General features: G+C 39.3%; 5 protein-coding genes across 5 annotated transcripts; 1 reads left to right on the top strand and 4 right to left on the bottom strand.

Annotated features, from left to right (window-relative positions):
* Window positions 1-519: 519 nt before the first annotated feature.
* On the bottom strand, window positions 520-4,330 carry LOC101301578. The gene is made up of 5 exons (XM_004297725.1): window positions 3,949-4,330; window positions 1,740-1,844; window positions 1,511-1,613; window positions 1,205-1,379; window positions 520-1,043 (listed from the first exon to the last, which is right to left on the bottom strand). Exons 1-5 carry the CDS (start codon window positions 3,970-3,972, stop codon window positions 983-985), a joined length of 468 nt encoding a protein of 155 aa, XP_004297773.1. The 5' UTR covers window positions 3,973-4,330; the 3' UTR covers window positions 520-982.
* Window positions 4,331-5,116: 786 nt separating this feature from the next.
* Window positions 5,117-9,888, bottom strand: LOC101294940 (inactive leucine-rich repeat receptor-like serine/threonine-protein kinase At1g60630-like). Its single transcript, XM_004298576.1, has 2 exons — window positions 8,547-9,888; window positions 5,117-6,178 (listed from the first exon to the last, which is right to left on the bottom strand). Exons 1-2 carry the CDS (start codon window positions 9,886-9,888, stop codon window positions 5,514-5,516), a joined length of 2,007 nt encoding a protein of 668 aa, XP_004298624.1. The 3' UTR covers window positions 5,117-5,513.
* Window positions 9,889-10,322: 434 nt separating this feature from the next.
* Window positions 10,323-14,772, top strand: LOC101295226 (tyrosine--tRNA ligase-like). Its single transcript, XM_004298577.1, has 10 exons — window positions 10,323-10,343; window positions 12,933-13,061; window positions 13,161-13,450; window positions 13,533-13,632; window positions 13,741-13,846; window positions 13,936-14,018; window positions 14,095-14,240; window positions 14,334-14,439; window positions 14,616-14,675; window positions 14,752-14,772. The coding sequence occupies exons 1-10, from the start codon at window positions 10,323-10,325 to the stop codon at window positions 14,770-14,772; spliced, it is 1,062 nt and encodes a 353-aa protein (XP_004298625.1).
* A 2,844-nt stretch (window positions 14,773-17,616) lies between these two features.
* On the bottom strand, window positions 17,617-20,122 carry LOC101295516 (TIMELESS-interacting protein-like). Its single transcript, XM_004298578.1, has 6 exons — window positions 19,805-20,122; window positions 19,558-19,680; window positions 19,371-19,473; window positions 18,530-18,645; window positions 18,036-18,164; window positions 17,617-17,709 (listed from the first exon to the last, which is right to left on the bottom strand). Exons 1-6 carry the CDS (start codon window positions 20,120-20,122, stop codon window positions 17,617-17,619), a joined length of 882 nt encoding a protein of 293 aa, XP_004298626.1.
* Window positions 20,123-20,181: 59 nt separating this feature from the next.
* On the bottom strand, window positions 20,182-24,966 carry LOC101295807. Its single transcript, XM_004298579.1, has 6 exons — window positions 23,935-24,966; window positions 22,410-22,465; window positions 22,076-22,306; window positions 21,480-21,771; window positions 21,095-21,291; window positions 20,182-21,001 (listed from the first exon to the last, which is right to left on the bottom strand). Exons 1-6 carry the CDS (start codon window positions 24,964-24,966, stop codon window positions 20,848-20,850), a joined length of 1,962 nt encoding a protein of 653 aa, XP_004298627.1. The 3' UTR covers window positions 20,182-20,847.

Consider the following 24,966-nt stretch of genomic DNA (forward strand, 5'->3'; position numbering starts at 1 on the left):
TAAGAAGAGATACATGCTACTAATTTTCCATATTCAAACCATAATAACCAATAGCGTGCTAATATATGAAACCAACATGCTGTTCAAAATCCACAGTAGAATATCAGCTTGAATGGTCCAGGTTTTACCCAAGAGGGAGATAATGAGTAACTGAGTATGTATAACAATAATTAGAAAAAGACAGAGTTTGGAAATTTATAGGATTACAGAGAATCAAACTCATTAATTAGCCCACAATCGTAATGTTTACTTTCTCTTGTATAAACATCGATCGTAGTCGTCAACTTTTATATTAATAAAAATCATTAAATTTATCTCAATGGTCGTGCAGAATGAACTTAATGATGAGTCAGCTAGCTCATCGATCAATTATGCCAATCAGTTGATTACTTTCCATGAAAGGTCATACATCGTAAACTCGATTATGACTCGGCTAGCAACACTTTCTATGAAAAGGTGTTTTCCACTGGAGACTTGGAATGGTTTTGAATGTATGCAGTACTGAGAAACTATACTTTTCGATGAAGAAAACCCCTTGCTTCGATAACAAGGATTCATAAAGATTGAGAAATTAATAAACAAGCGTTCACACAACAAAATCAACTAGCGAGCTAGGTAGCACTGGAGCAATGCATGCACAATATCTAGTTACAGGAGATATGTACTGAACCAATTGTATCTGCAGGCACCAAAATGAAAAACTTGGTGAGCCAGAAGCGCTGGACCGATCCTCATATATATTGTGATCTGGGTGGCAGTGACATTAACAACACTGATCGATATGATGATATCTGATGTTAACTGACAGAGAGAGATCAATGTTCAGACACATGAGTACTGCAGGACGGGGTCATCAATCATAGATGGGAGTTAATGGTTGTTATCCCCAGCACAACTACCAAGAAAGAGTACAGTACAAAATTATCTGGAGAATACGCTTCGATTCATATCTATATGTATGCTCCCTCGATCAATGAATCATTCAAACTGTTCGGTTAATGGCGAGTGTGAAGTATATCAAGATTAATGTCCCCATACTGGACCTGAAGCCATCAACACACACAAGCATCTATCAATGATTGAATAATATAGGTTTTGAATAGTATATCTGATTATCAGTAACTTTGCTCTGAAGGTATATGAAAAGCCATCCTCCCCTGGTATGCATACTTGAAATGAGATTCAGAGTATGTGGAGGACTTACATGGTTGCAAAAATGAGAAGGATCTTTCGAGGGTTAATGGTCATGAAGCGATTAAACCTCTTGCTCCGTCCATCCCCTGTGTCCAGCAGATTAGTGCCCATTAGAGTAGTTGAGGTTGACGGCAACGATTTTGCGGTGATCAATGGCTGCTTCAAGGGCTCCAACTGAGAGTTCACTGTCAAGGGTAACAGATAAACAACAAACAAAAAAAGTTCAATTGCAATTTAAGCCAAGAGGATAATGATTCCAGCTGAACATTTTACCAACTTATTATAAAACAAAGATGACAAATAGTCTAGTGTATACCTTTCACTAGAAGTTTCTTTGTTGATTCATGATCAGTGTCTTCCTCCTGATCAGTACTAATTGATCTCTCTGCTCGATACGACCATTTCCGTGAGAGTGCCCTCTAAGAGGAAAAGAAACAAACTAAGGTAAACTAATGAGAAACCTGAGGGAAGTAAACAACAGTTCACTGGCAAGATACACTGTGAGAAGGACTTCCGAGATAGACAATGAAGAGAATGCTACTTACAGTCATTTTGGGGCTCCCTGAGCAGAAATCTGAGGATTGTGCTAGGCTTTCAATATCCAACACAACACTCGGAGTTCTATGATCTGAAGCACTAGTGTCATTACTCTGCACGAGTTGAAATTAGATGTGAGGCAAAAAAAAACATCAGAATATTGACGGATACATACACAGGCACATGAAACATATGTTCTCAGTTAGCATACATGCAACAACCCTTTATTTGATTTATCCATTGATCAAGATGCACAATTAATATGTGTGTAAAAGCGTTTAGAATTTAACAGAAGAATGTTTTTTTAGTCTAACTTACTGAGGTTTATTCTGGTTTTCCATACAGAAGTATGAAGGTTTAATTTCTTTTTTTTCAGGTCTTCATATAAGAGCTTCTAAACTACTTTTCCATTGTTACTTACAGTGAGCCTTACACATAACATTTACAAATCAAGTGTTGATGCGGGCTTTAACTTTTCTTATTCCTCTTTCTCACCCCAAGTCTTTCACATATGCTTGGAACAGTCAGTATAACACTACCAGCAAATCTTTAGTTTCTGATGAGAAAAGAAAACTCTAATTCTCATTTTAGGTAGCTAGATTGAAATTGCATTATTTACTTTTGGTTGTTGAATGACAGTTGTTAAGAGTTTTATGCCATAAAAGACCTTATGAAGGACAGACTCACAGAAGTACCTGGGAAAAAAAAAATGACAGACACACCTACACAGCCATTGTCACTTGTCAGTTGTGTGACCACTGACACATTATTGGAGTATATTATTCTTTGTTGAAGATGTCACCCATAAAACCACTAAACAGTACCAAATAAATTTGTCCTTGCTAAGTCAAACCAAATTGAGCAAGTTGACAAAGAACCTATAACTTTGTGGTTACCGATTAGAGACAACAAAACCAAAATGAAATAACATGAATAATGAAGCTAGCTAGCTAACTCCATGGAGCATGTGCTAATCACCAGTAAACTAGATTATTTCTTACACTTGTACTAAAGAGTGTAATGCACCTAATTTCTGGACAACTCGCATGTGATGTGACAAACCCGAGGCACCCAAAAATGCAGAAAAACTTGTCATGCATAATATCCTCATCAGCTAATACTACATATAATGGCAATCATGGAATCACATGCTCCTTAGTTGCTAATATAAAACTCATAATCAGATGCAATTGTAAAGCCAAGATAGTTACTATATTTGATGTAGTTACACAACAAAGACAAACATATACACATATACTTATGCAGAATAGCGAATGTATATACTACAAGCTAAGATCAAATTCAAAAGGTTAACGCTAAACTGGTGATCTAATTCTCTCAATTATTGAGTCCATGGGATGAGTACTAGCGAAGCTTGTTTGTTAGCGTGGGTTGAGTTCACAGGTTAAATAATTGATAGAGACATATATGCATATGGATTCATGTATTCTGCTGTTCAGTTTTGTTTGGACTGATTTGGCCTCAACCAGACACACTGTTCTACAGAATCCTTTCTATTGCAGCAGGAAGGTAGGTCGTCCAGCTAATTTGAACAGAGATTTATGGAGAAGGATAATTTGGTCTTTCAAGATTTAACTGGGGCTTGAGGATATTTTTAATTAGCATACAGACAGCAAACAGAGTCAGTCTAAAATAATGCACAAATGCACAAAGAAACATGAAATATGTCTGGACTTTGGAGAGAAAGTCTTCAATCTTGAGGTCACTGCCATGCTAATAATACAGCTTGCTTGCTTCTGTTGTAAATTACTAAAATTTCAAAATTGATTCAAATTGAAGGATGCAGAAGTTAACAAGACATATATATATATATATCTGAAATAAAATGTAATAGTGGGTGAAATTGAATTTGACTGATAAATTGTAAATAATTAAGTACTATTAGCTTTTCTAATCATATAATTTTGTATTAGCTTTCTATGCAAAACAGCAAAAATTCCATGACTTCAAAGCTAAAAACTTCACAAATTGATCAGTTTAACGATCACAAAAGTCAGACTCAGACAACTTGAATCTATCAATCAGATATTCAAAACCAAAGATGGATTCTTTTCTGAAATATCTAACAAACACTTGCAAATGTGATTCAAACTATTCAATTCTCTATGTGAAAATTCAGTTTATCATCAAAATTGTCCATAAGAAATTGAAGAACTCAGAAAACAATGAAAACGGAAAATGAACGAGTAGACCAACCTGCGTTAATGTCTCCTCTGTCATCTCCCTCAATTCAAGTCAGACCAAGAAGTAATAAACCCTGAAACGAATCTCGACCACCTTCGTCTTCTTCGATCGGAAAACTCAAATTAACCAGCTTTTCTCAATCTTTCACTTCAAATCCGTAATGGGTTTCGATCAGAGCTTCTGTGAGACCAAACAACAAAATAAGGAGGAGGACGAGGTTTGAACTAGGATGATGATCTCATGTCTCTCTGTCTCTCTGTCTTTGTGTTTCTCTTTTTCTTTCTCTCACTCACGGACTCACTAATATTACCGGCCAGCTTATATTATATATGAAATAGTGAGAGCTAATCTTCACACTATATTTATACACTTGCTACGAGTCATGGACTAGAAATGGACATTGTTTAATTCCTAATCTTGCTTTTCCACTACCATCAAGCAAAAACAAATTAAACCTACATCACGTACATACATGTATCATATAAATATTAATATATGGTTATTATTTTATTTCAAATTGGTAAGCTTGCCAAGCAAGATCAGAGCACCACATACGCTGTGGATTGTGTATGTCTGTAAATCTCTACCACTTAATTAGGGGCTTAAAATCATTGAATTTTGATTAGTAGCTAAGATTTTGATGAAAGGTAAAGGAACCCCTTTAATTAAAGATAGGATTGGATTGCGTAGTTGCGTGTGTGTTTGAATGATAAAGTCTGAGAGTGGACTGACTGGGTTTGCTTTCAGAGCACACATGGCAAACATGCAAACATCTCTGCTTGCACACACGACTTGATAATATGGCGGGCTTCTTCTTTTCCTTTTCTTTCTCTTAGCTCCGACATGTTAATGTGGTAAATTTATATCCTACATTATATGACAACTTCATTAGAAGTGAATGCTCAACAATAACAGAGCAAGGTTGAGGCGAGTCCAGAGAGCTATCACAATAATGACAATTAGATTCAAGATCAAGTGCAAGTATTATTTTCTATTAAAAACAGAATGCAAATCGGATCTCGACAAGATATCAATCGGTTGGTATGAACTGACACACTATTCATTACATATAAAGAGGCGATAATAATAACAACAAATATAAGCTAGCTCGATCTTCATTTACAAAATCATGCATGGAAGATTCATTACTGTACTGCCTTCTCTACTTCCCTGTATGTTTGTAGTTCAAAGCAAATCTTTCACTCTGGGAGCTTATGATGATATACCATTGTACAGTGAGAAAATGGAAAAAGAAGTGAATTGTTGGCTTACACAATGCATGGTTATGAATATGGTTCGAAAACTTATACCTATAAGGTGATGCAAACCTCATTGATTTGAATTACTTGTGCAAAATGCAAACTAGCTATTACAATAATGAAAATCACAAAACCTTTACACCAGAGCGCCCTCCCAGCTCTGCAAATGCCTAGTAGTACGTAGTAGTAGTACAAGAATCAATCATGCTCCAATTCCATCCAAAAGAATCAGCATTACTTTAACAAGCCGCCAAGTTAATCCATTTGATCACTAGTAACCACTCAAATGCACGCCGTTATACATACCCAGCTGCTGAATTAAATGCTCAGGTGTTCTTCCCTAGGCAAGCTCTGAACAGTATCCGACCATCTCCCCGGTGAATGATCACTGCTGTTGTTTGAAGACACTATAGCCTCTGCCCTTGAATCCCTTATCATCCTCAAAACCTCTCTCATTGTAGGTCTGTTCTCTGGTGTAATCGAAACACAAGCCATTGCAATATTAAGAAGCGCCTGAAGTTTCTCCTCTGATGCCTCATTGCCAGAGCTGACAGGTTCATCTCCTGACTCTGTCTCCTCCTCACGAACTGAACGCACCCATCTTGGAATGTCTGAGCCATGTTCCTGAACGAGGTCTTGGAAGGGAGTCTTTCCGGTTAGGAGCTCCAAGAGGAGGACACCGAAGCTGTATACATCTGCTTGTTGTGTGGATGGTTTTCTGATGTCGCGGCATTCAGGGGCTCGGTAGAAGAGAGTGGTTGCACTAGGTTCCTCATGAGAATCAGGATCTCGGAATAAAGTGAGACCATAATCCGTCAAGCATGATTCAAAATCGGAACCCAACAAGACATTTGAGGATTTCAAGTTTCCATGAGTCAAGCCAGGATTCTGGTGGATATAAAGAACACCACTTGCCAAGTCCTCGGCTATTTTAAGACATGAGGTCCAGTGCAGAGGCTTCCCGCCTCCTGAAGTTCTTGAACCTGTCAAATTACAGGTTGGGATGTTAAAAATGCATGGAATGGAGGCACTGCTTGATACAAAACATAAAATTGACAAGGCAGTAATAATTATTCAGCAAATGGCATAAAATTTCAACGTCAAAAAGTTCAGCAGATTGTTATCTAGCTAGTCGAAGCCCCCATTACCTTAATTTTCACACTAGCATGATTTTACAACACACTTGACAGGTTGTTTTTCATATTCTCAGCTACTATCTGGGATTGGCTCAATCTTGCTGGATTTCGACATAGACTCTAAATGAGAGATCGTTTAGGTAATATAACACCAAAAATCTCCTACACATACTTTTGGCCTCGGCCATTTACATATCAAATTTGAAGACTCTTTACCATCAGGATTACAGGTAGTGGTAAAATGACAGAACAGGAGAGTTTATTCAATCTCTACTTGAATATATAGTTTAGTCTCCAACAACAGATGCACACTAAATTAGGAATAAAGAAAAAAAAGAGTTTGAAATGACATAACAGAACTTTATGTGAAATTTGGTCCCCACGAGTGAACAACACATTTGAGATGAGAAACTTTATACAAGTATTGGGGAACTGTAAAGAGGCACCATATTACAAAACCTTTGGGGAATTCCCAACCCAGAAATGAGAGAAAAGAGATGATCTAGACAGAGACATGTATGCAAGGGCCTCAGACAAGAAAAAGAAAGATCATCACATGTAACTAGTAAAAAAAATAAAGAAAGAATAGTATAACCTCCTTTTTCGTTAATGTGTATTTTTGTTGATTCTTACTATAATTAAGTTGAACAGGGGTGTGTGAATCAATGACTTCTTAGGCAGTGGTTCCTATTATAAAGGCAGAAAATTGCTAATTATTCAGCTAATTCGACTTTGAAGTTCAATCCTGACTTTCTTCCTGTTTCATTTAGATGATACCAATGATTGTTCTTAAGTCTTATCTCCTTGAATAGAATACTGTAAAGTGGTTGCCATGAATTGGGCCCAAAGCCTTGTCTTATAGGCTTAGTTAGTGAGATGACTTCATAAGCTTCATGATTTATACCTTGATTAGAAAGGGGATTGTTTTGAAGAAAAAAGTAAATCAAATTTTGAATATATGAACAGACCATGAGGAACAAAGAAACATTTAAACAACAATCATATCACAACAGTGCCTCTCCAACTGAGTAAGACATAACTTTGAATATCAAGAATCATCAGAAAATCACTATCAACTACAAGCTAAGTACAAAACTATGAATTAGATAAGAGAAGGCCAAAACCTACTGTTATGGTCCAATTTGGAGTAGAACATGCAGACACAGATGCAAGATCTGAGCCAGTGGGACAGCACTAACATGCTGAGCTCAGATTAATAAGTGAGTGTACTGTGAGTGTACTTGCTATTTGTTAATTAGAAACCAAACTCCTTTTCAAAGATTGAGATTTATTAGTTTAATGCATAGCTCAATTATTAATCACCCTATAAACCCAAAAGTGCAGGGAACGTATATGATATACCTTGTCCTTATTTACCTACATCTGGAGAATGTACAATTGCAGAAAGATACAGAATGGTTTTAGATGATACGAAAATGACACTAGCCCCATGAAATCAGATATGCAGAATACCTTGCTTATATATGTGTTCGGAATCATAATTAAACAAGGCCTTAGATAATCATGGTCTTAATTATTCATTTTTCTTAAAGACAGAGAACCACAGATTCTACAGGGTTCCAGAACAAGGCACGGATCAACTGGTGTAAATGTGTTGCAAATCATTCAAGGAAATTAAAATATATTGTCTACCTGGAAAACAGTCACTCCCGATCTCCCATGAGTGATGAGATCTAAAAGGACCAGGCCTAAAATCAGACTAAAAACTTCATGTGGGTCAACCTCCAATCCAAGGAGACCCCCCCCCCCCTCCCAACTTTGAATGATTTGAATTCAAAGAAACCCACCCTTTCCAGCCTCCTCTTATTTCCTATTTCATACAATTGGAATGGTTCTAAATTCTCTTCAGCAGAAAAATCTAAGCACCAAACCCGATGATCAGTCTGGTAACATTTTCCCCCAAGGCCAAACATTGTGGACCAAGTAATGCAGGTGAAGCAAATGTTCACTGCTACCATCCCCATTTAGTGCCCCCACAGCACTAATGAGATGAGTCAGATGACCATAGTTTCACCTCCAGACCAACATATCCATCCAACAATTAAATGACTACTAACAAAAGTGGTTTGTTTAGGAAGTTTCTTACTTAAAACAATCTCAAGGTTCATTCAATCGGCAGGTAAATAGGTAAATAAGTAATTGATGTAGCGGAACTATAAACGTTGGAATTAGCGATGAAGAATGAACAACGTACCATGAATTAGCGAGAAGAGGCTGCCATTGGGGAAGTAATCGTACACAATCAAGCGTTCCTCCTTAGCCTGGAAATAGGCCCTGAGAGGCACCAAATGAGGGTGCCTGAGCTTCCCAAGCAAGTCCATGTGTCTCCTAAACTCATCAAGCCTAGGGTACCTTGCATCCTTAAGCCTTTTTACAGTAACAATAAAACCAGACTCCATCACAGCTTTATACGTACTCCCCATACTACCCCTCCCCAGCGTCTCAGCTGAAGCCTTGAGTAAATCCTCTAGGCTGTAACTCATCTGCTGATCCCCTGGACCGCAGAACACCAGGCTCCCCAGTCCATCACCCTCCCACGAAAACGCCCCTTGCTTTCCACCGTTATTACCTCCCCTGCCACCGCCGCCTGAAGGACCCGCCCCTCCTCCTGTCTCCGTCGTCTCAACGCCGTGAACAGCCCCTTTGTTTCTGGTCTCGGCATCTTTCCGACCGCTGTGTTTCCGGCAGAGCAGTAATACTAGCAACAAAAGTATAACAAGCAGCACGAAACCTCCAACACTCGCAGCAATAATCTTTATGAGCTTGGAATTACTTGGTTTTGATTTCGAATTCGGATGAGTTTGAGAACTCGGACCCAGCAAAGGCGGAAAGGCAATGCCGTTCTGGCATTTGTTGTGAATCTGCAGACCGCAGACATTGATGTTCCCGAAAAAAGAGGAGGCGTTGAACTGAATGAGCGCCGCCGTCATCGGGATTTCGCCGGAGAGGTGGTTGTTGGAGACATTGAAGAACCGGAGGGAGGTCTGATTGAGCGGCGGAATGGCGCCGCTGAGCTGATTGTCTTGTAAGTACAGAACGTAGAGGCGGCGGAGATTGACGAGCGCAGTCGGAATGTCGCCGGAGATGCGGTTACCGGCCAGAACGACGACTTTCAAGCGGTGGAGAGAGGAAATGGAAGCGGGGAAAACGCCGTAGAAGTTGTTGTCGTTCAAGAAGAGGGACTTGAGATTGATGAGGCCGGAAAGGTCGGGTATTTGGCCGGAAATTGAGTTGCTTTTGAAGCTGAGAACCCGGAGCTGATCCAGCTGGTTGATGATTTTCCGGTCGAGAGTGCCGGTCAAATTTAAGTACTCCAGCACCAGCTTTGTGACTCTTCCTTTCATACACTCCCTCACACCTTCCCAATCACACACATTGCTTCCTTGCCGCCACGGCAGCGAGTTCGTCGGATCCAGTGTCGATTTCAGGCTTAATAGAGCTTCGGCGTCGCCGGCTCCAACCAAGGGAAGAAGCAAAACCACAAAGAAGAAGAACAAGTAGAAGAATGAGTATCTTGAATAGTGTTGTTGCTCCATTTGAGAATGTGGGTAATTTTTCGAAGCAAGAACTTGAGAAGATTCAATGAATGAGGTAGGGTTGGTGATTTTGTTTCATGAAGAGCGGGATCAGAGGAAAGCACAACTCAAATTTGAGAATATAAATGGAATCTTTAAACTGGGAAACAAAAAAGGTCAAATCGTTCTCCTTTTATGAGACACTTTCCTTTTGAACTACTTGACCCCCCAAATCACTCTCTAAACCCAAATCTTCAAGATCTACCATCTCCCACTTTGGAGTCATTTTCAGAACAAGACTCCTCCTCCACCCATCACTGTTCTTCATGATTGAACAGATTTTTAAGCCAAAAATGATATGACAATAAGCAGCTCATAATGGATGTTCAAGTAGATGAAGGAGGGAGTGAGCACTGAGCAGCATTTAAGGGTGTGAGAGCTCTAAAAGCTTTCAAATGGAGACACCAAAACAAAGGGTGGGTTTAATTTCTCGGAGGACTCGATTTCTAACTCACTCTCGTTCACGGACATTTGCTTCACGTGAACGGACCTCAGAAGTTGCAGACGAGAAATAAAGTTTCTTTTCTCCTCTCCATGATTTCTATATTGCTACTAAGCCTGCAGGCATTATTGAACCAATAGAAATTGAAATAACAATAATCCCCCTCTCTATTTCTCTCTTTGTTTTAGTAAACCTTTCTCTCTCGGGCCGCTCAAAAGCTCAAACTTTTGTAACAAGGGGATCCAATACTCTAAACTCTTTGACTCACTCACACTCACCCCCGAGTACTATTCTTCGAATTCATCAACAGGGCTCTGAATCCATGAATGATGAATCAAACAGTGACACCAAACCCAGATGCTGAAACTTGAAGAAGAAACTGAACTCTTCAGGACTACCACACACTACAATCTAGCTAGAAGTATGACACATGCCAGAAAATGTCTTTGAATGAACATGAATATATAAGATGCTTAATTATAATTCATTAATTCAAAGACCAAATAATGCATGCAACTAGTACATGCAACTCTGGAAGCATGCATAGTCTGATCAGATAATAATGCAGAGAGGTTTGAAATGGGTGAAGCAATTGAAGAAAGGGAACAAGAAACACTGTGAAATTAAAATTAAATTGAATGCATGGGGTTGAAGGTTTGAAGCTATTGGGCTATCTGGCGAGTGGTGACAGCTTCAGTGGAACCAAGAGATAATAATGTTTTACACGCGGCGAAAAGGTGGACCGTGTAGTTGAGGAGCTCACGTTATGCCAGTGTATCTTGGTGTAGCCAACTACTCCTACGGTCCTACCAGCTGGCGTTGCCGGTGGTCGTGTACCGTCTGACGACTCACTCCCGACTATGTTGCCGGAGATCTAGGACCTGAGGTAATATGATTCTAGACAGATCTCTAATGTCAATGTATAGTGAGTGGTAACCAGCTTCCATTTAGGATTGACATATAATATTTGGTTTTTCAGATCTCAATTACTAATATTTTTCACTGATAATTCAAAGTGATAAATGTTAATGTTAATGTAAATGCTAACACGATATGATACCAGGATAAAATATAAGACATATGTCACGATGTAATAATTCGGCAAAATATTTACTCAGTTTTTGATACTATAAGATTACACGACACGATATCATTCGATATTAAAAAAGAAATCTATGTTGAAAAATTACAAAAAAGGATGAGGGATTTGTTTGACCGCCTAGAGTCCAAAATCACGTGCAATTCATTATATACGCATGGAACAAAACTAGTGCAGGATTGCACATGTATTTCTTTTAATATGATTTAGAGTAATAGTTTTACTGATCTGATGAATAGAATCAATGATTTTTTTTGTTCTGCAAATGAAAATCGGTACTGAAATGACTCAACTCATTAAATCCAACGTCAGTTGCACGAGATCAATGCTTTCCAAAGTAAAACTTCCACACAACTTTAAGAAGGAGCTAAGATTAAGCAATCTTTTTGGCAAAGTAAGATTATGCTAATTCTGGTAATTAAACAGTACCATATCAGGAAAAAATTTATGGTAATTATATATCGTTACCAATCATGATCCGGAAACATGTAATATCATTGATTCAATATTAAGTTGTAAAAATTTAACATTAAGTGGTACAAATTAGGATAAAATCCAATATTACTAGTTATTCTGTAGAAAACAGGCCGACAGATCCTATATAGTATCTACTTGAATTTCTTAGGCGCCAAGAATCGAATCGTAGCTTAGATCACTGAACCTTGTTTGCTTTGCCTTTGCCTAATATCATTGCTTCAAACTTCCAAGTACTTTGCAATGGCGAACCTAGCAATACTAGACATCAGCAATGTCAATGTCATGACCTCATCAACATCAAACTCAACTACTATTCTCAGCAGGTTACATCTACATCTACTTGGTTCTCGACTTAAAACAGCTTGGACGAAGCTTAAGCCCCCGAAAATTATCGTGCCGAAAATACAACAAGCCTCATCAATATCATCAAATTCAAAAGCAACCAAGTTCACTGTCAGCAGCTGCTTACCTCTCCATTGTTTCCGGTTCAGATCACTCAAAGCACCAGAGCCAGATCAAACTGTTGACAATAGATCGCTTGCAAACACTCCCGAGTCGGATTTGCACAATGTGATCCAACCCTCCACCTCATCAAACTCCTCAACTACGTCCACAACCCCCTCCTGTTTACTTCTACCTCAACATAATTTGGAACATTTTCAGGAAACTCCAAATACAGAGCTATTATCTAAGCCATGCAAGAGTAACGTGACTAGAAAAGAAGAAGAACTGTTAGTGTCGAAGCGGCCTAATGTGGAAGAAGATTTGATATTAAAAGCAGGAAACAATGTACTCAAGGAAAGCTCAAATGGCCAAAAATACTTGTGGAATATTGCACGGCAACACTTTACTAATCGCAAACTCAAGAATACTATCCTGTAAGATTTCTTCCCCTTAGATTATTTACTTAATTCGGCTATGAATTGGTTACAGTTTTGTGCTAAGTGTGTGAGATCATTTTGGTGAAGAATGAATATACATAACAAGTACCGGACGGTGAGGAGTGTGGGAGAGGACTGTCATGACGAAAATGACCTCAAGACTTTGATAGCTGATAAACATGATCCTATTTGCTTTAAGCGATTTCAACCCTCCGGCCTAATGCACATTGCTGAGGTAGAATTCAGATACGTTATTCTTGTTTTAGATTTTCTAGTGACATTCCAAATTTTGGTTTTATCATTAGTTTAAAATTAAATGCCTACTAATGTGCAGGGGATTATGGAGGTGATGAATGTAAACAAGCTGACCAAAGCCGGGTGCAGAGTCAGAATCTTGATTGCAGATCAGTTAGCACGCATGAACAAGAAGTTGGGGGGAGACATGGAGAAGATAGAGACTGTTGGACTATATATGATTGAGGTGTGGAAAGCATTGGGGATGAGTCTGGAAGATGGAAAAGTCGAGATATTGTGGTCTTCAAAGGAGGTTGGCTCGAGAGTAAATGAGTATTTGGATCTTGTCGCAGATATAATTGACAAAAATAGTCTTGCAAGGCTAAAGAGGTATCTATGATGTTCAAATTGTGCCCAAGATTCCTATCTGGTGAAGTTAATTGTACTCAAATGCTTGTATTTTCCTATCCAGCTGCTGGAAATTTATGGATCGAACTGATGAAGTAATGAATTTAAATGCGTCCCAGATTTCTACCTTAGGCATGCAGTGTGCAGATATATTTTTCCTACAGGTCCTTGCTCTACTAATTACTTCTGAAAATTCTCAGTATTGATAAGAAAAGGGTAGTTATGTGTAATGGACTACTGGTGACTGATGAGAAATGCTTTTACTCGAATAGGCTGACATCTGCCAGTTTGGAATGGATAAGCGGGAAGTGAACATTCTTGCAAGAGAGTACTGTGATAAAATCCACCAGAAGAACAAGCCTATTGTTTTGTCACACCGTATGTTACATCCTCATATGCTATAGATTACATAATAGCAATGCTAACTGTTCTATCTTACACTTCCTTTTTCAATGGATGATTTGCAGATATATTACCCGGATTGAAGGAAGGGAAGGATAAAATGTCAAAGAAGATTCCCAGTTCTGCCATATTCATAAACGATAGTGAGGTACACTGCTACTAAATGCGTTAACTAAGCTTCCCTCTTATGAATTTGATCTTTGACATTACTGAATCTTTCTCAGGCTGAAGTAATTCGGAAGATAGGGGAAGCTTACTGCCCTGAAATGGTTGTTGAAGGGAATCCGTGTTTGGAGTACATAAGGTACATCATTTTCCCCTGGTTTAATGGATTCGTTGTCGAGCTAAACGAACAGGATGGCGGTGTTAGGTAGGTTCAACTGCCTTTTATTACGTACTTACATGTAAACATTCTTCATGGAACATACATAACTCTTCTGTTTTTGTTTTGCTACCAACACAGGGCCTTCGAAAGATTTGAAGATCTGGTTGTTCATTATGAATGTGGTATTCTGCAACCAGATGACCTTAAAGTGGCTTTATCCATAGCCATTAACAAAATATTGCAGGTAACACACATGCCATGTGCTTGTAATTTTTTTTAGGTTAATCTCTATTTCATGGCTATAACTTATGATGATTTAAGATTACAAACGTCATTTGTAGTTTTGTAAGTTCAATGATGCATTGCCACTATCAGTTTTATTACTTGCTGCTAGCTTTAACTTTGTTTTCCTTACTGCAGCCCGTACGAAACTACTTCGAGGATAATGATACTGCTAAACAGCTTTTGCGAAGTGTTTTGGTATGTTTCTATTTTGCCTTTAGATTACATTCTTCTAATCTACTTCCATTAACGTACATTTTCTCTGGTTTTCTAGAACTATGGAGTCTCCGGGTGACGATTATAATGGCGGAGAGCATTATAAACTTACGAAGAACTTATTGTTTCAGAATCTGTACATTAGTGTTTTCATAGAGAAGTTGCCATTTCTGTTTTGGAGTTGTTTATGATGTAAATTATCATGTATCAGAAATTTCATAAAAGTATTTCAAACATAATGTATAATCTATTCAAACAAAGGGAAAAAATTAAAATTAAAATTATGCGTGGTGTACGTTTACGAATGGCATCCTAAACACAATGAACAGAATTTAGAACGAAGTTTAAAGTAAGACCTCAATCAAAGCTGTTTACAACTATACAATGGAGTTTGGGTTTCTAAGGAGATTGTGATTTGTTTTTTAATTCAGAAATAAGAGATCTTCTCCTACTCGATTCCAAATTTTGGTACTAAAATACTTCTGTAATCCTTCTTCTACACAATTACTAAGAAAAGTGCCAAGCTGGTGTGGAGAAACAAGTCCAACAAAAGTTCTTACTTGGGTCCAAAGCCAAAACCCCAAACTGTGGTGATTCGTAACCTAAGCTAGCCTGAAAAAGGATCTCAAAAATATCATCAAGATCTCAAAACTACCCAAATTTGGTTAGCAATCTGAAACCGATCGAGAATCGGGAAAAACTTGTATTCTGGAGTATCAAGACGAAGGTGCATGCAGTATCTTCAACTTGATATATTGTTGGAGGGTGCACCTTGGACTAAATCTTTGAATATCTGAAGTCTGACCAACCACGGTTTCTTGTGCACCAAGTATATAGAATCCAGAACAAAGAAGAAATCCGGAATACAGAAGGAAAACTGTAGCTCAGCTAGGGGATCAGAGTCCTGTAAATATAATTAGACAAAGTAGGAGGTTCCCATATCAGATCCTGCTGTGTCCTGCCAAAGTGCCAATCTACAATGGCGACCACCCTACCCCCTCTTGAGCCACCCTCAACCACCGTGCTTGAGAACAACTCTGCTCATAGTGAGGCCAAGACCTCACCAAAACCAAACATGTTGCATCTTCTGGTTTCTGAACTCAAAAAGGCCTTACCAAAGCATCTGAAGGGAAAGAGAAAACAAGCCTCAGCGTCTTCAGAAGGAGCGGAAGGCAAACTGACATCTTCTCCAACGAAGACAGAAGATAAAAAAGAAGATGAGATCATCGAAATCCAGTCACCCACCTCGTTAAACTCAACAAAGTCCTCGAACCCCAGCTGCTTGCCTCTGAAGAATTTTGTATTGAAAAGAAAACAAGCTTCACCAGAAGGGCAAGGGCTCGAGGGGATACTGCCTTCTTCACCAAGGGAGTCGAATCAATGGAGCTCAACCAAGATGACTATTCACAGCTGGTTTCTGAAAAGAAGACAAGCTTTACCATTAAAAGAACTGGAGGAGAAACCAGAGGAGGAGCAGAAGTCACCTTCTTCTTCTACTAGTTCTTCTACAACAGAGGAGGAGGAGCAGCAGAAATCACATTCTTCTTCAGAGGAGCAACAGAAACTGCCTTCTTCAGAAAAGGTGCAGGAGCAGCAAAAGCCTTCTTCTTCTTCTACAACAAAGGAGCAGGAGCACCAGAAGCCGCCCTCTTCTTCTACAACAGAGGAGAGAGAGCAGGGGCAGCAGAAACCGCCTTCAACTACAGAGGAGCAGAAATCACTTTCCTCTACTTCACAAGAGGACCAATCAAACTCAAACAAGGTGACTAACTGCTTATCCCTAAACAATATTCTTCCACCAAAAAGACAACAAACTGTATCATCAAAAGGACTCGAGGAGAAACCGCCTGCTTCTTCAGAAGATGCGATCGAAACCCAACCCCCCAAACCATCAAAATCAACTCAGATGACTATCTCCAGCTTCTTCTCCATCAAGAATATAGTACCAAAAAGAAGACAAGCTTTATTATCAAAAGAACTTGAGGAGAAACCGACTTCTTCTTCAGAAGAAGCAATTCAGACAACCCCCTCATCATCAGAGCCAGCTCCAGCAGTTGATGACAAACAGAAGCCTCCTTCAGAAGAGGAGGAGGAGCAGCAGAAGCTGCCTTCTTCTCCCACATCTGAGGAGCAGGAGCCACCTTCTTCATCAGAAGAGGAGCAGCAGAAGCCACCTTCTTCAGAAGAGGAGCAGGAGCAGCAGAAACCGCCTTCTTCTTCAACAACAGAGGAGCAGAAGCAGCAGAAACCGCCTTCTTCTTCAACCACAAAGGAGCAGAAGCCACCTTCCTCTACTTCAGATGAAGTCCCATCAAACTCAACTAAGCCACCTTCTGGCGATGACAAACATCTGGCCCTCCAGTAAGATTACTGTCTAGCTTCTATTGTCCTCTTAGAGGTTGTATAAGGTTCTTAAATAGAGAAAAAACTCAAACCTATGGCTTTTTTCTGGTTTTGCAGAGCTATGGAGTAACTAGGTGATGAGTGTAACGGAGAAAGGGAGTTGCACATTGTAGGTGGCTCATTTTGAAGCTTTTGTTGTGGGAAGCCAATAGTTTAGACATTATACTGTCCTCAGTAACAAAATTTGTTTCTCAGTTAGAGATATGTCATGCAGTGATCAGATGCTCTTATAGAGTTCGTCATTCTGTTTAGTTTCTTTCAGATATGTGACCAGTTCTGTATTTTTTTTGGTATTTTATTTTATGATATAATAAATTCCAGTTTCATGTTACCGCAGAATCTTAAATATCACAAACGCAAATTGAATGCGATAACGTACTCATAGATATTCTTGTGAATAATAAAAACATTTTCATACTCATAGATAGGGCGATAGGCATAACAAGAAATTATGTTGTGCCTGATGGTGTGAACAATTATCATCCATAACACATCAAAAATTATTTAACATAAAGGAATTTCAGGCCACCTGCAATTGGCGGCGCCTAGCTGCAGCTTTCTCAACCGCCTTCAATCTGTTAGCTTCCATTCTGGCTTTCTGTTCATCTGTAATCTGATTTTCACTGGATTCACGAACTTCATTATTTGTATTTGGCAACTGTGTCGCTGAATCTTTCTGAAAACTATCTGGTGCAGATATGCTAGCAGTGACCATATCGCACTGCAATGGTGGTTCCTACGATTAAAAAAGCACATGAGAACTCAGAATTTGCAAAAAGCATATCTCAGTTTACATTATTGATAAATAAAAACACTCTTCACACTCATAGACAGGTATAACAACAAATTATGTTGTGCCTGATGGTCTGTAACCATAAGTATACAATTATCATCCATAACACATAAGAGATTATTTCACTCAGAGGAATTTCAGGCCACCTGCAATTGGCGGCGCCTAGCTGCAGCTTTCTCAAGTGCCTTCAATCTGTTAGCTTCCATTCTGGCTTTTTGTTCATCTGTAATCTGATTTTCACTGGATTCACCAATATCTTTATTTGTATTTGGCAACTGTGTTGTTAAATCTTTCTGAAATCTATCTGGTGCAGATACGCTAGCAGTGACCATATCACAATGCAACAGTGGTTCCTACAATTAAAGAAGCACAGGAGAACTCAGAATTTGCAAAAGTAGTTTCACATACTATCTCAATTTACATAGTTGACTAAAATATTGTTCTAGCATTTCTATCAAAGCTCTGCATATTATATTTCTGACACAAAATAGTTGGGTTGGTTATTTTCAAAAGAATAAATGGTCAAATCAAGTAAATAACTAAATCCTAAAGTGGTCAAAACAACTTCAATTAATCAGCCAAAAAAAAAAAACAACTACAATTAAACTTGAAAATACTATTTCAATCAAATAACACATACTTCAGTGGCTTTCTCATAAATTTCGTTGAGCATATCTTCCTGCATAAAATCATCATCTTGGTTCCCTGCATATGGATCTCCCTGGTGATCAGATGGTTCCTCAGGGTTTAAAGTTTCTGTAGGAAAAATAACTGAATCAGAAATCAACAGCGGAACCAAAAAGGAATAAAAGGTTATTACAAAGCAAGTACGTCAAATATCTAATGATATCAAGCAACACAATCTTTCAGCCAATGTTTCTACCTCAGAATCAATTATGCTCCAGGCAGTAACCAGTCGATTTAGTTAGAAGGCTATAGTACATATACTCTGTCTATGTGTTCCTAATTACAGTACAACCACAAGCGACCTCTAAGGATCCCTATTAAAGAATAGCTCTTAAGTTAGCTCTGATCAACTAGTTAAGACTGTAGGACGTTGAAGGACCAATGGAGACTATACAGTTAAACAAGGTCAGCTTGTCTGCTACAGAAAGGAGAAAATTCTGGTTACTTCACAAACATATACAGTTCTCAAAGATAACCACAATAATACATCATGGATTCATTATAGGATACACGGGGCACATTAACTTTTATTGTTTCTAGATGCCTTTGCCTAGTAGAAATATGAATCTATTAAGAACTTCTAACTTGAAAATGCAAACAGAAATTTGAGAATCCAGAAGATTTGACTAATAAAATGCAACCTCAACATAACACACATAGTACAATACTAATAAATCAATACCATAACCATGTCGTAGAAAATATCTCTATCTTTCTTCAAGGAACAAACGTGCACCTAAAAGCATGCATCTAACTATCGAAATATTCATATTGCAAAGAAGAAACTAGCACACCGTGTTCATCCTTTGGAATGTCCTCGTCAATAACCGGAGGTTCATGCACCTTCGTCAGGTCTCCTCCGCTGGCCACTCTTTCTCTCAATTCTCTAAGAGACATCTGCTCAAAAACGCCAAAAATGTAATCAAAACTCAAAGTCACAAGAATCTGAAATCAATTAAGAGGGAGAGAGATATCGCATACCTTGACTCGTCTCGTGGCCGCCACTTGTTCCACCTTATGCACAAACTGATCAAACGAGTAATACGGCAGCAGACGAGAGTGCCACTCCCTGTACAACCCAATCAGGTTCCCCAAATCCTTAACCTGCAACAAAATTGATACAATCTCCAGCTCAACACAGCTAACAATTTCGATTCTCTGTACATGAAATCGGTCAAAATCAAAGTAAAAAAAAGTCAAAATCAAAACCAGAAGATGAAGATCGGACCTCGTGTCCGCGACCGCGGTACTTGAAGGACTTAGGGAAGTGGCGGAGGATGTACCCGAGGCCGCCGTCGTCGGAGAGAAGCACCTCCGGGGTCAGCTTCGGACGAGTCTTCGGAGCGGAGACCTTTTTCCCTTCGGAAGCGGTGCCGGTAGTGTTCTTGAAAGGATAAGATGAGGAATTGGGATTGGGCGGCCTAGGGTTAGGGTTTGGATCGGAATCGGGGTTCGAATTGGGGGTTTGAGTAGAGGAAGGGCAGTCACGTGACCAGTGGCCAGGTCGGCCACACTTGTAGCACCCCGTCGCTGCTGCCTTCTCCATTTCTTCTCTTCTTGATTTGATTTGGGGCTAACTGTTTTCTTCAGCTTTAATATTGATTATGGATTTCTATTTGTTTCTTTCACTAATATTTGGCGGGAACAAGTGGCGCGAACTATACTGGGCCTGTGGTTTACCTTTAGTCTGGGCTTATATTACGAATGCCCGCGTCTATATATTTTATTGGCCCAAGATGATAGCTTAACCCAAATAACTGATAACGAAGCCCAATGGGTCAAAATAGGCTTGAAAATAGTTCTTAATCTTGATACCATATTATTTAGCTTGTTTCCTCTTTCTATTGTGAATAACAAGGATTGAAAATACAAATCTTCACGCGAAATGTTTAGCACCCAAAGTATAAATATAAGACTACGGATCTGGATTCTCTGCTAGGATTTAAGTTACTTGGATTTGCTTAGATGTCTTCTAACCATTAGATGAAGTAAGGATGACATAATGGTCCCAGATTGTACTCAATCCAATGGTTATAAGTCATCCAAGCAAATCCAACTAACATAAATCAAAGTAGAGAAGCCAAATTATTTCCTACTTGTAACAAAGGCTTACAAGAAACTTAAATCAACAATCCTATATTTATTTTTTATTTTTTCAAAAATTGAGGTATTATATACAACAACACACTTCCCTTGCCAATGCAATACTGTCACTCGATTTGAGCACGATTGTTTGTGGCACCATAAGGGTTGTGGCACCATAAGGGGTTATCAAGAGTTCATGGACCAATCATAGTTCTGGTAAGAAATATGTATAGGTCCTCCATCACCCAACAGATGTGTCAAAAGACCTGCTCTAGTTGGATCCAAGTAATTGAGGATCCACTTTAGAATGTCCTTGTCTTGTCCAAAATCATTATCGAACCTGCAAGAAATTTTGATAAGCAGAGATAGTGAGTATTATAGGTTCTGATGAGTCAAAGAGCAGATTGATGAGGTTAAGGGCTTAATGAGTTACCATTTGATGATTTGGGTGAGATACACAGTCCTCTTGTCCAAGTTCACCTCCATTCCACCACTCTTAAAGAACTCTCTTGCTGCACATCTTAATTCAGCTTCGATAACTTGGGGTGAGAAGAACCTTACTATGGGGCTTGATCTTGTCCCATTGCAGAGTCCAAAATGGACTATTGGATTCACTTTAGCACAAGCAAGCTGCATTTTATTGGATAAAGTTCACTGTCATGCAATGTTTTACTTTCTGATGGCAGATGAATGTTCCAAATTTTATTTTCTTCCAATCAATTCTCTTGAAGTAAATTCTTTAAGAAATAGCTTATTTGAGCTAATGATGTCATATATTGTAAAAATCTTGGGGAATATGAAAAACACAAGTCATTTACCTGTATGCGGCTGTCTCCAGCGCCAAATGGCTTCGCTAGGGAATACGGAGGTCTGCGATTGTTTCTAAGGATCCCATTTTCGATGGTACTAAGGGAATAGGAATAACCTCCAACTATATACTGGAAGTCATTGTAAAAGGATCTCCTTTCGATTATACCTTGTGGACGCCCTATCCTGATAACTGCATGTATGACCATGGCATTGTACAGGTTCAAGAAGAAGGCTAGCCTCTCATCTGGCGAGAGTTCAAAAAGGTTTACTCGGTGAAGCTCTTGAACCAAATTTATGTACCTGCATTTAGAAGAAGGACCCCATCACTTAGATTAAAAGTTCACATGCTTGAAATTGTAGATGATACATATATAAGTAGCAATGCAACTGCCATTAATCCAACTCCTTAAACATATTGGCCGAAACTTTCTGCATATGTTTACTAAGGAATGTTCAAATCATCATGTTAAGTGAATTAGACATGAACAAGAACAAATCCTCGTGATTACTTCAGTTTATCACCTTAGACTCTGAATTTTTTTAAATTCATATTATAAAAACGCTGAACAAAATTAGTGCAATGAGACTGAACTGATCTCCATACCTCCGGAATTCCTCACTGTTGCTTATGCCAATGTAATCAAGTAGGCGCCTGTCATCAGAAGCATAAGACTCAAGTATGGCAGACATGATCTTGGTGAGCCTTTGGCCAACTTTAGCTGCAGGCTTGGGCTCACAATCATTTATGGATCCTCGGAAATTATAGCATTTGGGGATAAATGGTTCATGCTCAAGGAATCGATAATAATGGTTTCCATCTTCAAACTCATTTTCTCTGCACATATATGAAAGGGAGATCGAGTTAAGCACAGATTAATGGATTACTCTATAACAATGTCTCACGTTTTGATCAGGTGGAGCGGGAGGTGTCTTATTACCCAAAGACGTGATGAATGAAGTGCCTCTTAGCCAGTTGCTTTCCAATCTCAACTGCCTGCATTTGCAGCAATATTCATTAGCATTCATATACTAGGTCTAAGAGCAGATCTGCTTTAAAGAGAATTGACTGATTCAGTGAAGTAAATATGGCTACTGCAGAAAGTCATAACAGTGAAAGGATCAAACTTGATGCTTTTGGCAGACCACAGGATAGTACTGTAAAATTAATGATTTGCACCCTTGAAATATTCTTATAGGGATTGAAGGACTATCTATATAGACAGATAAGATTGAAGGACTTGTTCAAGATTTTGCATCCAACTTGGATAAAATTCTGAACGAGTCCCAAGCGGTTGAAGTTGAAGTAAACAACCAAATCAAAGATTGCAAAGTTCAACAAAAACCAATTATCATAGTGTTGAAAACTCAGTCCAATTCCCACCATTGACAAAACAGATTGGTGTATGCAACTTATGATTTTCCAAAAGGATAGAAATTTAGGTCCCAAAACCACCCAAATATTGCCTTGTCAAAAACATTAAACATTACGCAAACGCGTTTTTCATGAGTGGAAAGAAGCCAAAATCTCTAGTGTTTTGCATGATAACCATTACTGGGGTCCCTTTCAAACATAGCTTGATAGCTCCTTCCAACCTTTTATTCAATTTTAAGCAATCATTTTAAGTTTTTAACCAGTTGGTAACAAAACCAGGACAGGCAGAACTGGAGCAAAATCCGGGAAAACAGAATGAACAAAACAAAAAAAAATGAATGCAGGGGAGCGTTTTTCAAAATGGAGGCCATCAATGAGAAAGCTACTTATAATAATACCGGTCACTGATAGTTGTGGACGCCATCATTGTTTTCACTAACCAACATGTGAAGCTCAGAATAAAACTAGACCAAATCACTCTACAGTCGAAACTCAATAGAAGGGACTATAATATAGCAAGTAGGTCTGGATTGGTAACCAACATAATATATATTCGATCAGCAAATATGTTAATTAATTATTTGATTAGTTAATCAGCAATTTAGCATATGATCGTCGTCATCATCAACATGGGAATGGCCGTTTCTGAAACGCCAAGCCACTTCCTGGGTTTATCCAAAAAAGGACAACTGTTTATATATTCTTAATTTTTGCTTAGATTTTATATTTTATATTTTATGTTTAGTGTTTCGGCGTATTGAAACTTCTAACGAAAAGCCGATCAATTAAGCAGTGTGTCTTAGTTATTTGATCACTTCACATTTTGTAGTTTTAATATAAGAGTATTTTCAGTACCCGGCTTGTATCTTCAGATACATACATTGATGATCATGATCAAAATAAATAATATAAAAATATGACGATCAAACTATGAATTTTTACAAATAATTAAGATTGTGTCCTATAAATACACGATTTTCATTTTTAATACTCTATATTCATTTTACCTAATAACTGAATGGGACCCGCGCAATAGTAAATACTAAATAAACAAAGAGAGATTTGGATTGAGTCAAAGGGAGGTCGCGTACCTGTTTACGGCCGCAGTCCAACTGGTGAATGAGGACCTCCACCATCTCGCCGCCGGCGAAGCAGTTCTTGACGATCTTCATCTTCATCAGACGGTCCTGAATCGGCAGCCTCAGCCTCAACACCCTCACGATCCCTATCATCTGGTCCGTCAGTTCCTCCTCGAGATCATCAAACCCGTAAACAGGCGAAGCGGGCGCGTCGTCGGGGCATTTCGACCCGATCATCTCCTTCAACCTCTGGTCAAACTCGCCGCTGTTCCTCAGCGAATTCAGCGCCACCAAACCGCCGAACAGCTTCTCGTTGAAGAATATCTGAGGCACCGCCGACGTGCCGGTCCTCTCGATCAGCTCCTTCTCCCGCTGCGGGTACACGTCCACGTTGATCTCCACGAATCTCAGTCCTTTCTCCTTCAAGAAGCTCCGGACGGCTGTGCAGTCGCGGCAATTGGACCTGGAGAAGAAGCTGATCCGGCCTTTGAGACTCGCCGCCGTTTGCTGCTCCGTCTCGCTCTTCATCTTCACCGTCACTGTCAGGCCGGAGAGGTTGAACTCCGTCACGCTCGGCTTCAGAAACTCGTCGGCGAAATTGCTCTCCTTGAGCGACGAGAACCTCTTCAAAAACGCCGACGAGAAGTCGTTGCTTCTCTCCCGGATGAGCTTCCCTATCGCCGGCATTAAATTCTGATTCTTCTCCGAAGCGGCGTCGTTCGGAGAAGGAGGAGGCGAGTCGTGAAGGCCACGCGGCGCCTCGGGCTTCGGGAGCTGTGCATGCGGTTGGAGGACCCCTGCCAGCTCCTCCGTAACGGCTAATGTCACGTGCTCCGACTCTTCCGCAGAAGCCGTTTCAGTCTTAACGACGTCGTCGCCGTTCTCGAGGTACGCTTCTCCATTCTCACCACTGACGTCATTATCAGTTATTTCCTCCGGCGGTGACTCGTTTAGTTTTCCGGTGGCTTTGGTAATGATAACCTCCCCGAGGTTAATTTCGGTAGTTCCATTTTGAGGAGGAGTTTCATTTTGAGAGGGATCCAT

This window comes from Fragaria vesca, linkage group LG4, assembly GCF_000184155.1.
Source record: "Fragaria vesca subsp. vesca linkage group LG4, FraVesHawaii_1.0, whole genome shotgun sequence".
In the NCBI taxonomy this organism is placed as follows: domain Eukaryota; kingdom Viridiplantae; phylum Streptophyta; class Magnoliopsida; order Rosales; family Rosaceae; genus Fragaria; species Fragaria vesca.

Excerpts from the sequence above, each read along its gene's own strand:
- LOC101294940 (XM_004298576.1), bottom strand. The coding sequence starts at position 9,888 with ATGGAGCAACAACACTATTCAAGATACTCATTCTTCTACTTGTTCTTC. Across the intron at positions 6,179-8,546 it reads CCTCTTCTCGCTAATTCATG|GTTCAAGAACTTCAGGAGGC; the intron begins GTACGTTGTTCA and ends GTAATTTGACAG.
- LOC101295807 (XM_004298579.1), bottom strand. The coding sequence starts at position 24,966 with ATGGATCCCTCTCAAAATGAAACTCCTCCTCAAAATGGAACTACCGAA. Across the intron at positions 21,772-22,075 it reads AACAGTGAGGAATTCCGGAG|GTACATAAATTTGGTTCAAG; the intron begins GTATGGAGATCA and ends TTCTAAATGCAG. Across the intron at positions 21,292-21,479 it reads CTGGAGACAGCCGCATACAG|CTTGCTTGTGCTAAAGTGAA; the intron begins GTAAATGACTTG and ends AATAAAATGCAG.
- LOC101295516 (XM_004298578.1), bottom strand. The coding sequence starts at position 20,122 with ATGGAGAAGGCAGCAGCGACGGGGTGCTACAAGTGTGGCCGACCTGGC. Across the intron at positions 19,681-19,804 it reads ACCGCGGTCGCGGACACGAG|GTTAAGGATTTGGGGAACCT; the intron begins GTCCGATCTTCA and ends ATTTTGTTGCAG. Across the intron at positions 19,474-19,557 it reads CGGCCACGAGACGAGTCAAG|ATGTCTCTTAGAGAATTGAG; the intron begins GTATGCGATATC and ends GTTTTTGAGCAG.
- LOC101295226 (XM_004298577.1), top strand. The coding sequence starts at position 10,323 with ATGGAGACACCAAAACAAAGG. Across the intron at positions 14,241-14,333 it reads GAACAGGATGGCGGTGTTAG|GGCCTTCGAAAGATTTGAAG; the intron begins GTAGGTTCAACT and ends CTACCAACACAG. Across the intron at positions 14,440-14,615 it reads CCATTAACAAAATATTGCAG|CCCGTACGAAACTACTTCGA; the intron begins GTAACACACATG and ends TCCTTACTGCAG.
- LOC101301578 (XM_004297725.1), bottom strand. The coding sequence starts at position 3,972 with ATGACAGAGGAGACATTAACGCAG. Across the intron at positions 1,614-1,739 it reads CAGGGAGCCCCAAAATGACT|AGGGCACTCTCACGGAAATG; the intron begins GTAAGTAGCATT and ends TTTTCCTCTTAG. Across the intron at positions 1,380-1,510 it reads AAAGAAACTTCTAGTGAAAG|TGAACTCTCAGTTGGAGCCC; the intron begins GTATACACTAGA and ends TACCCTTGACAG.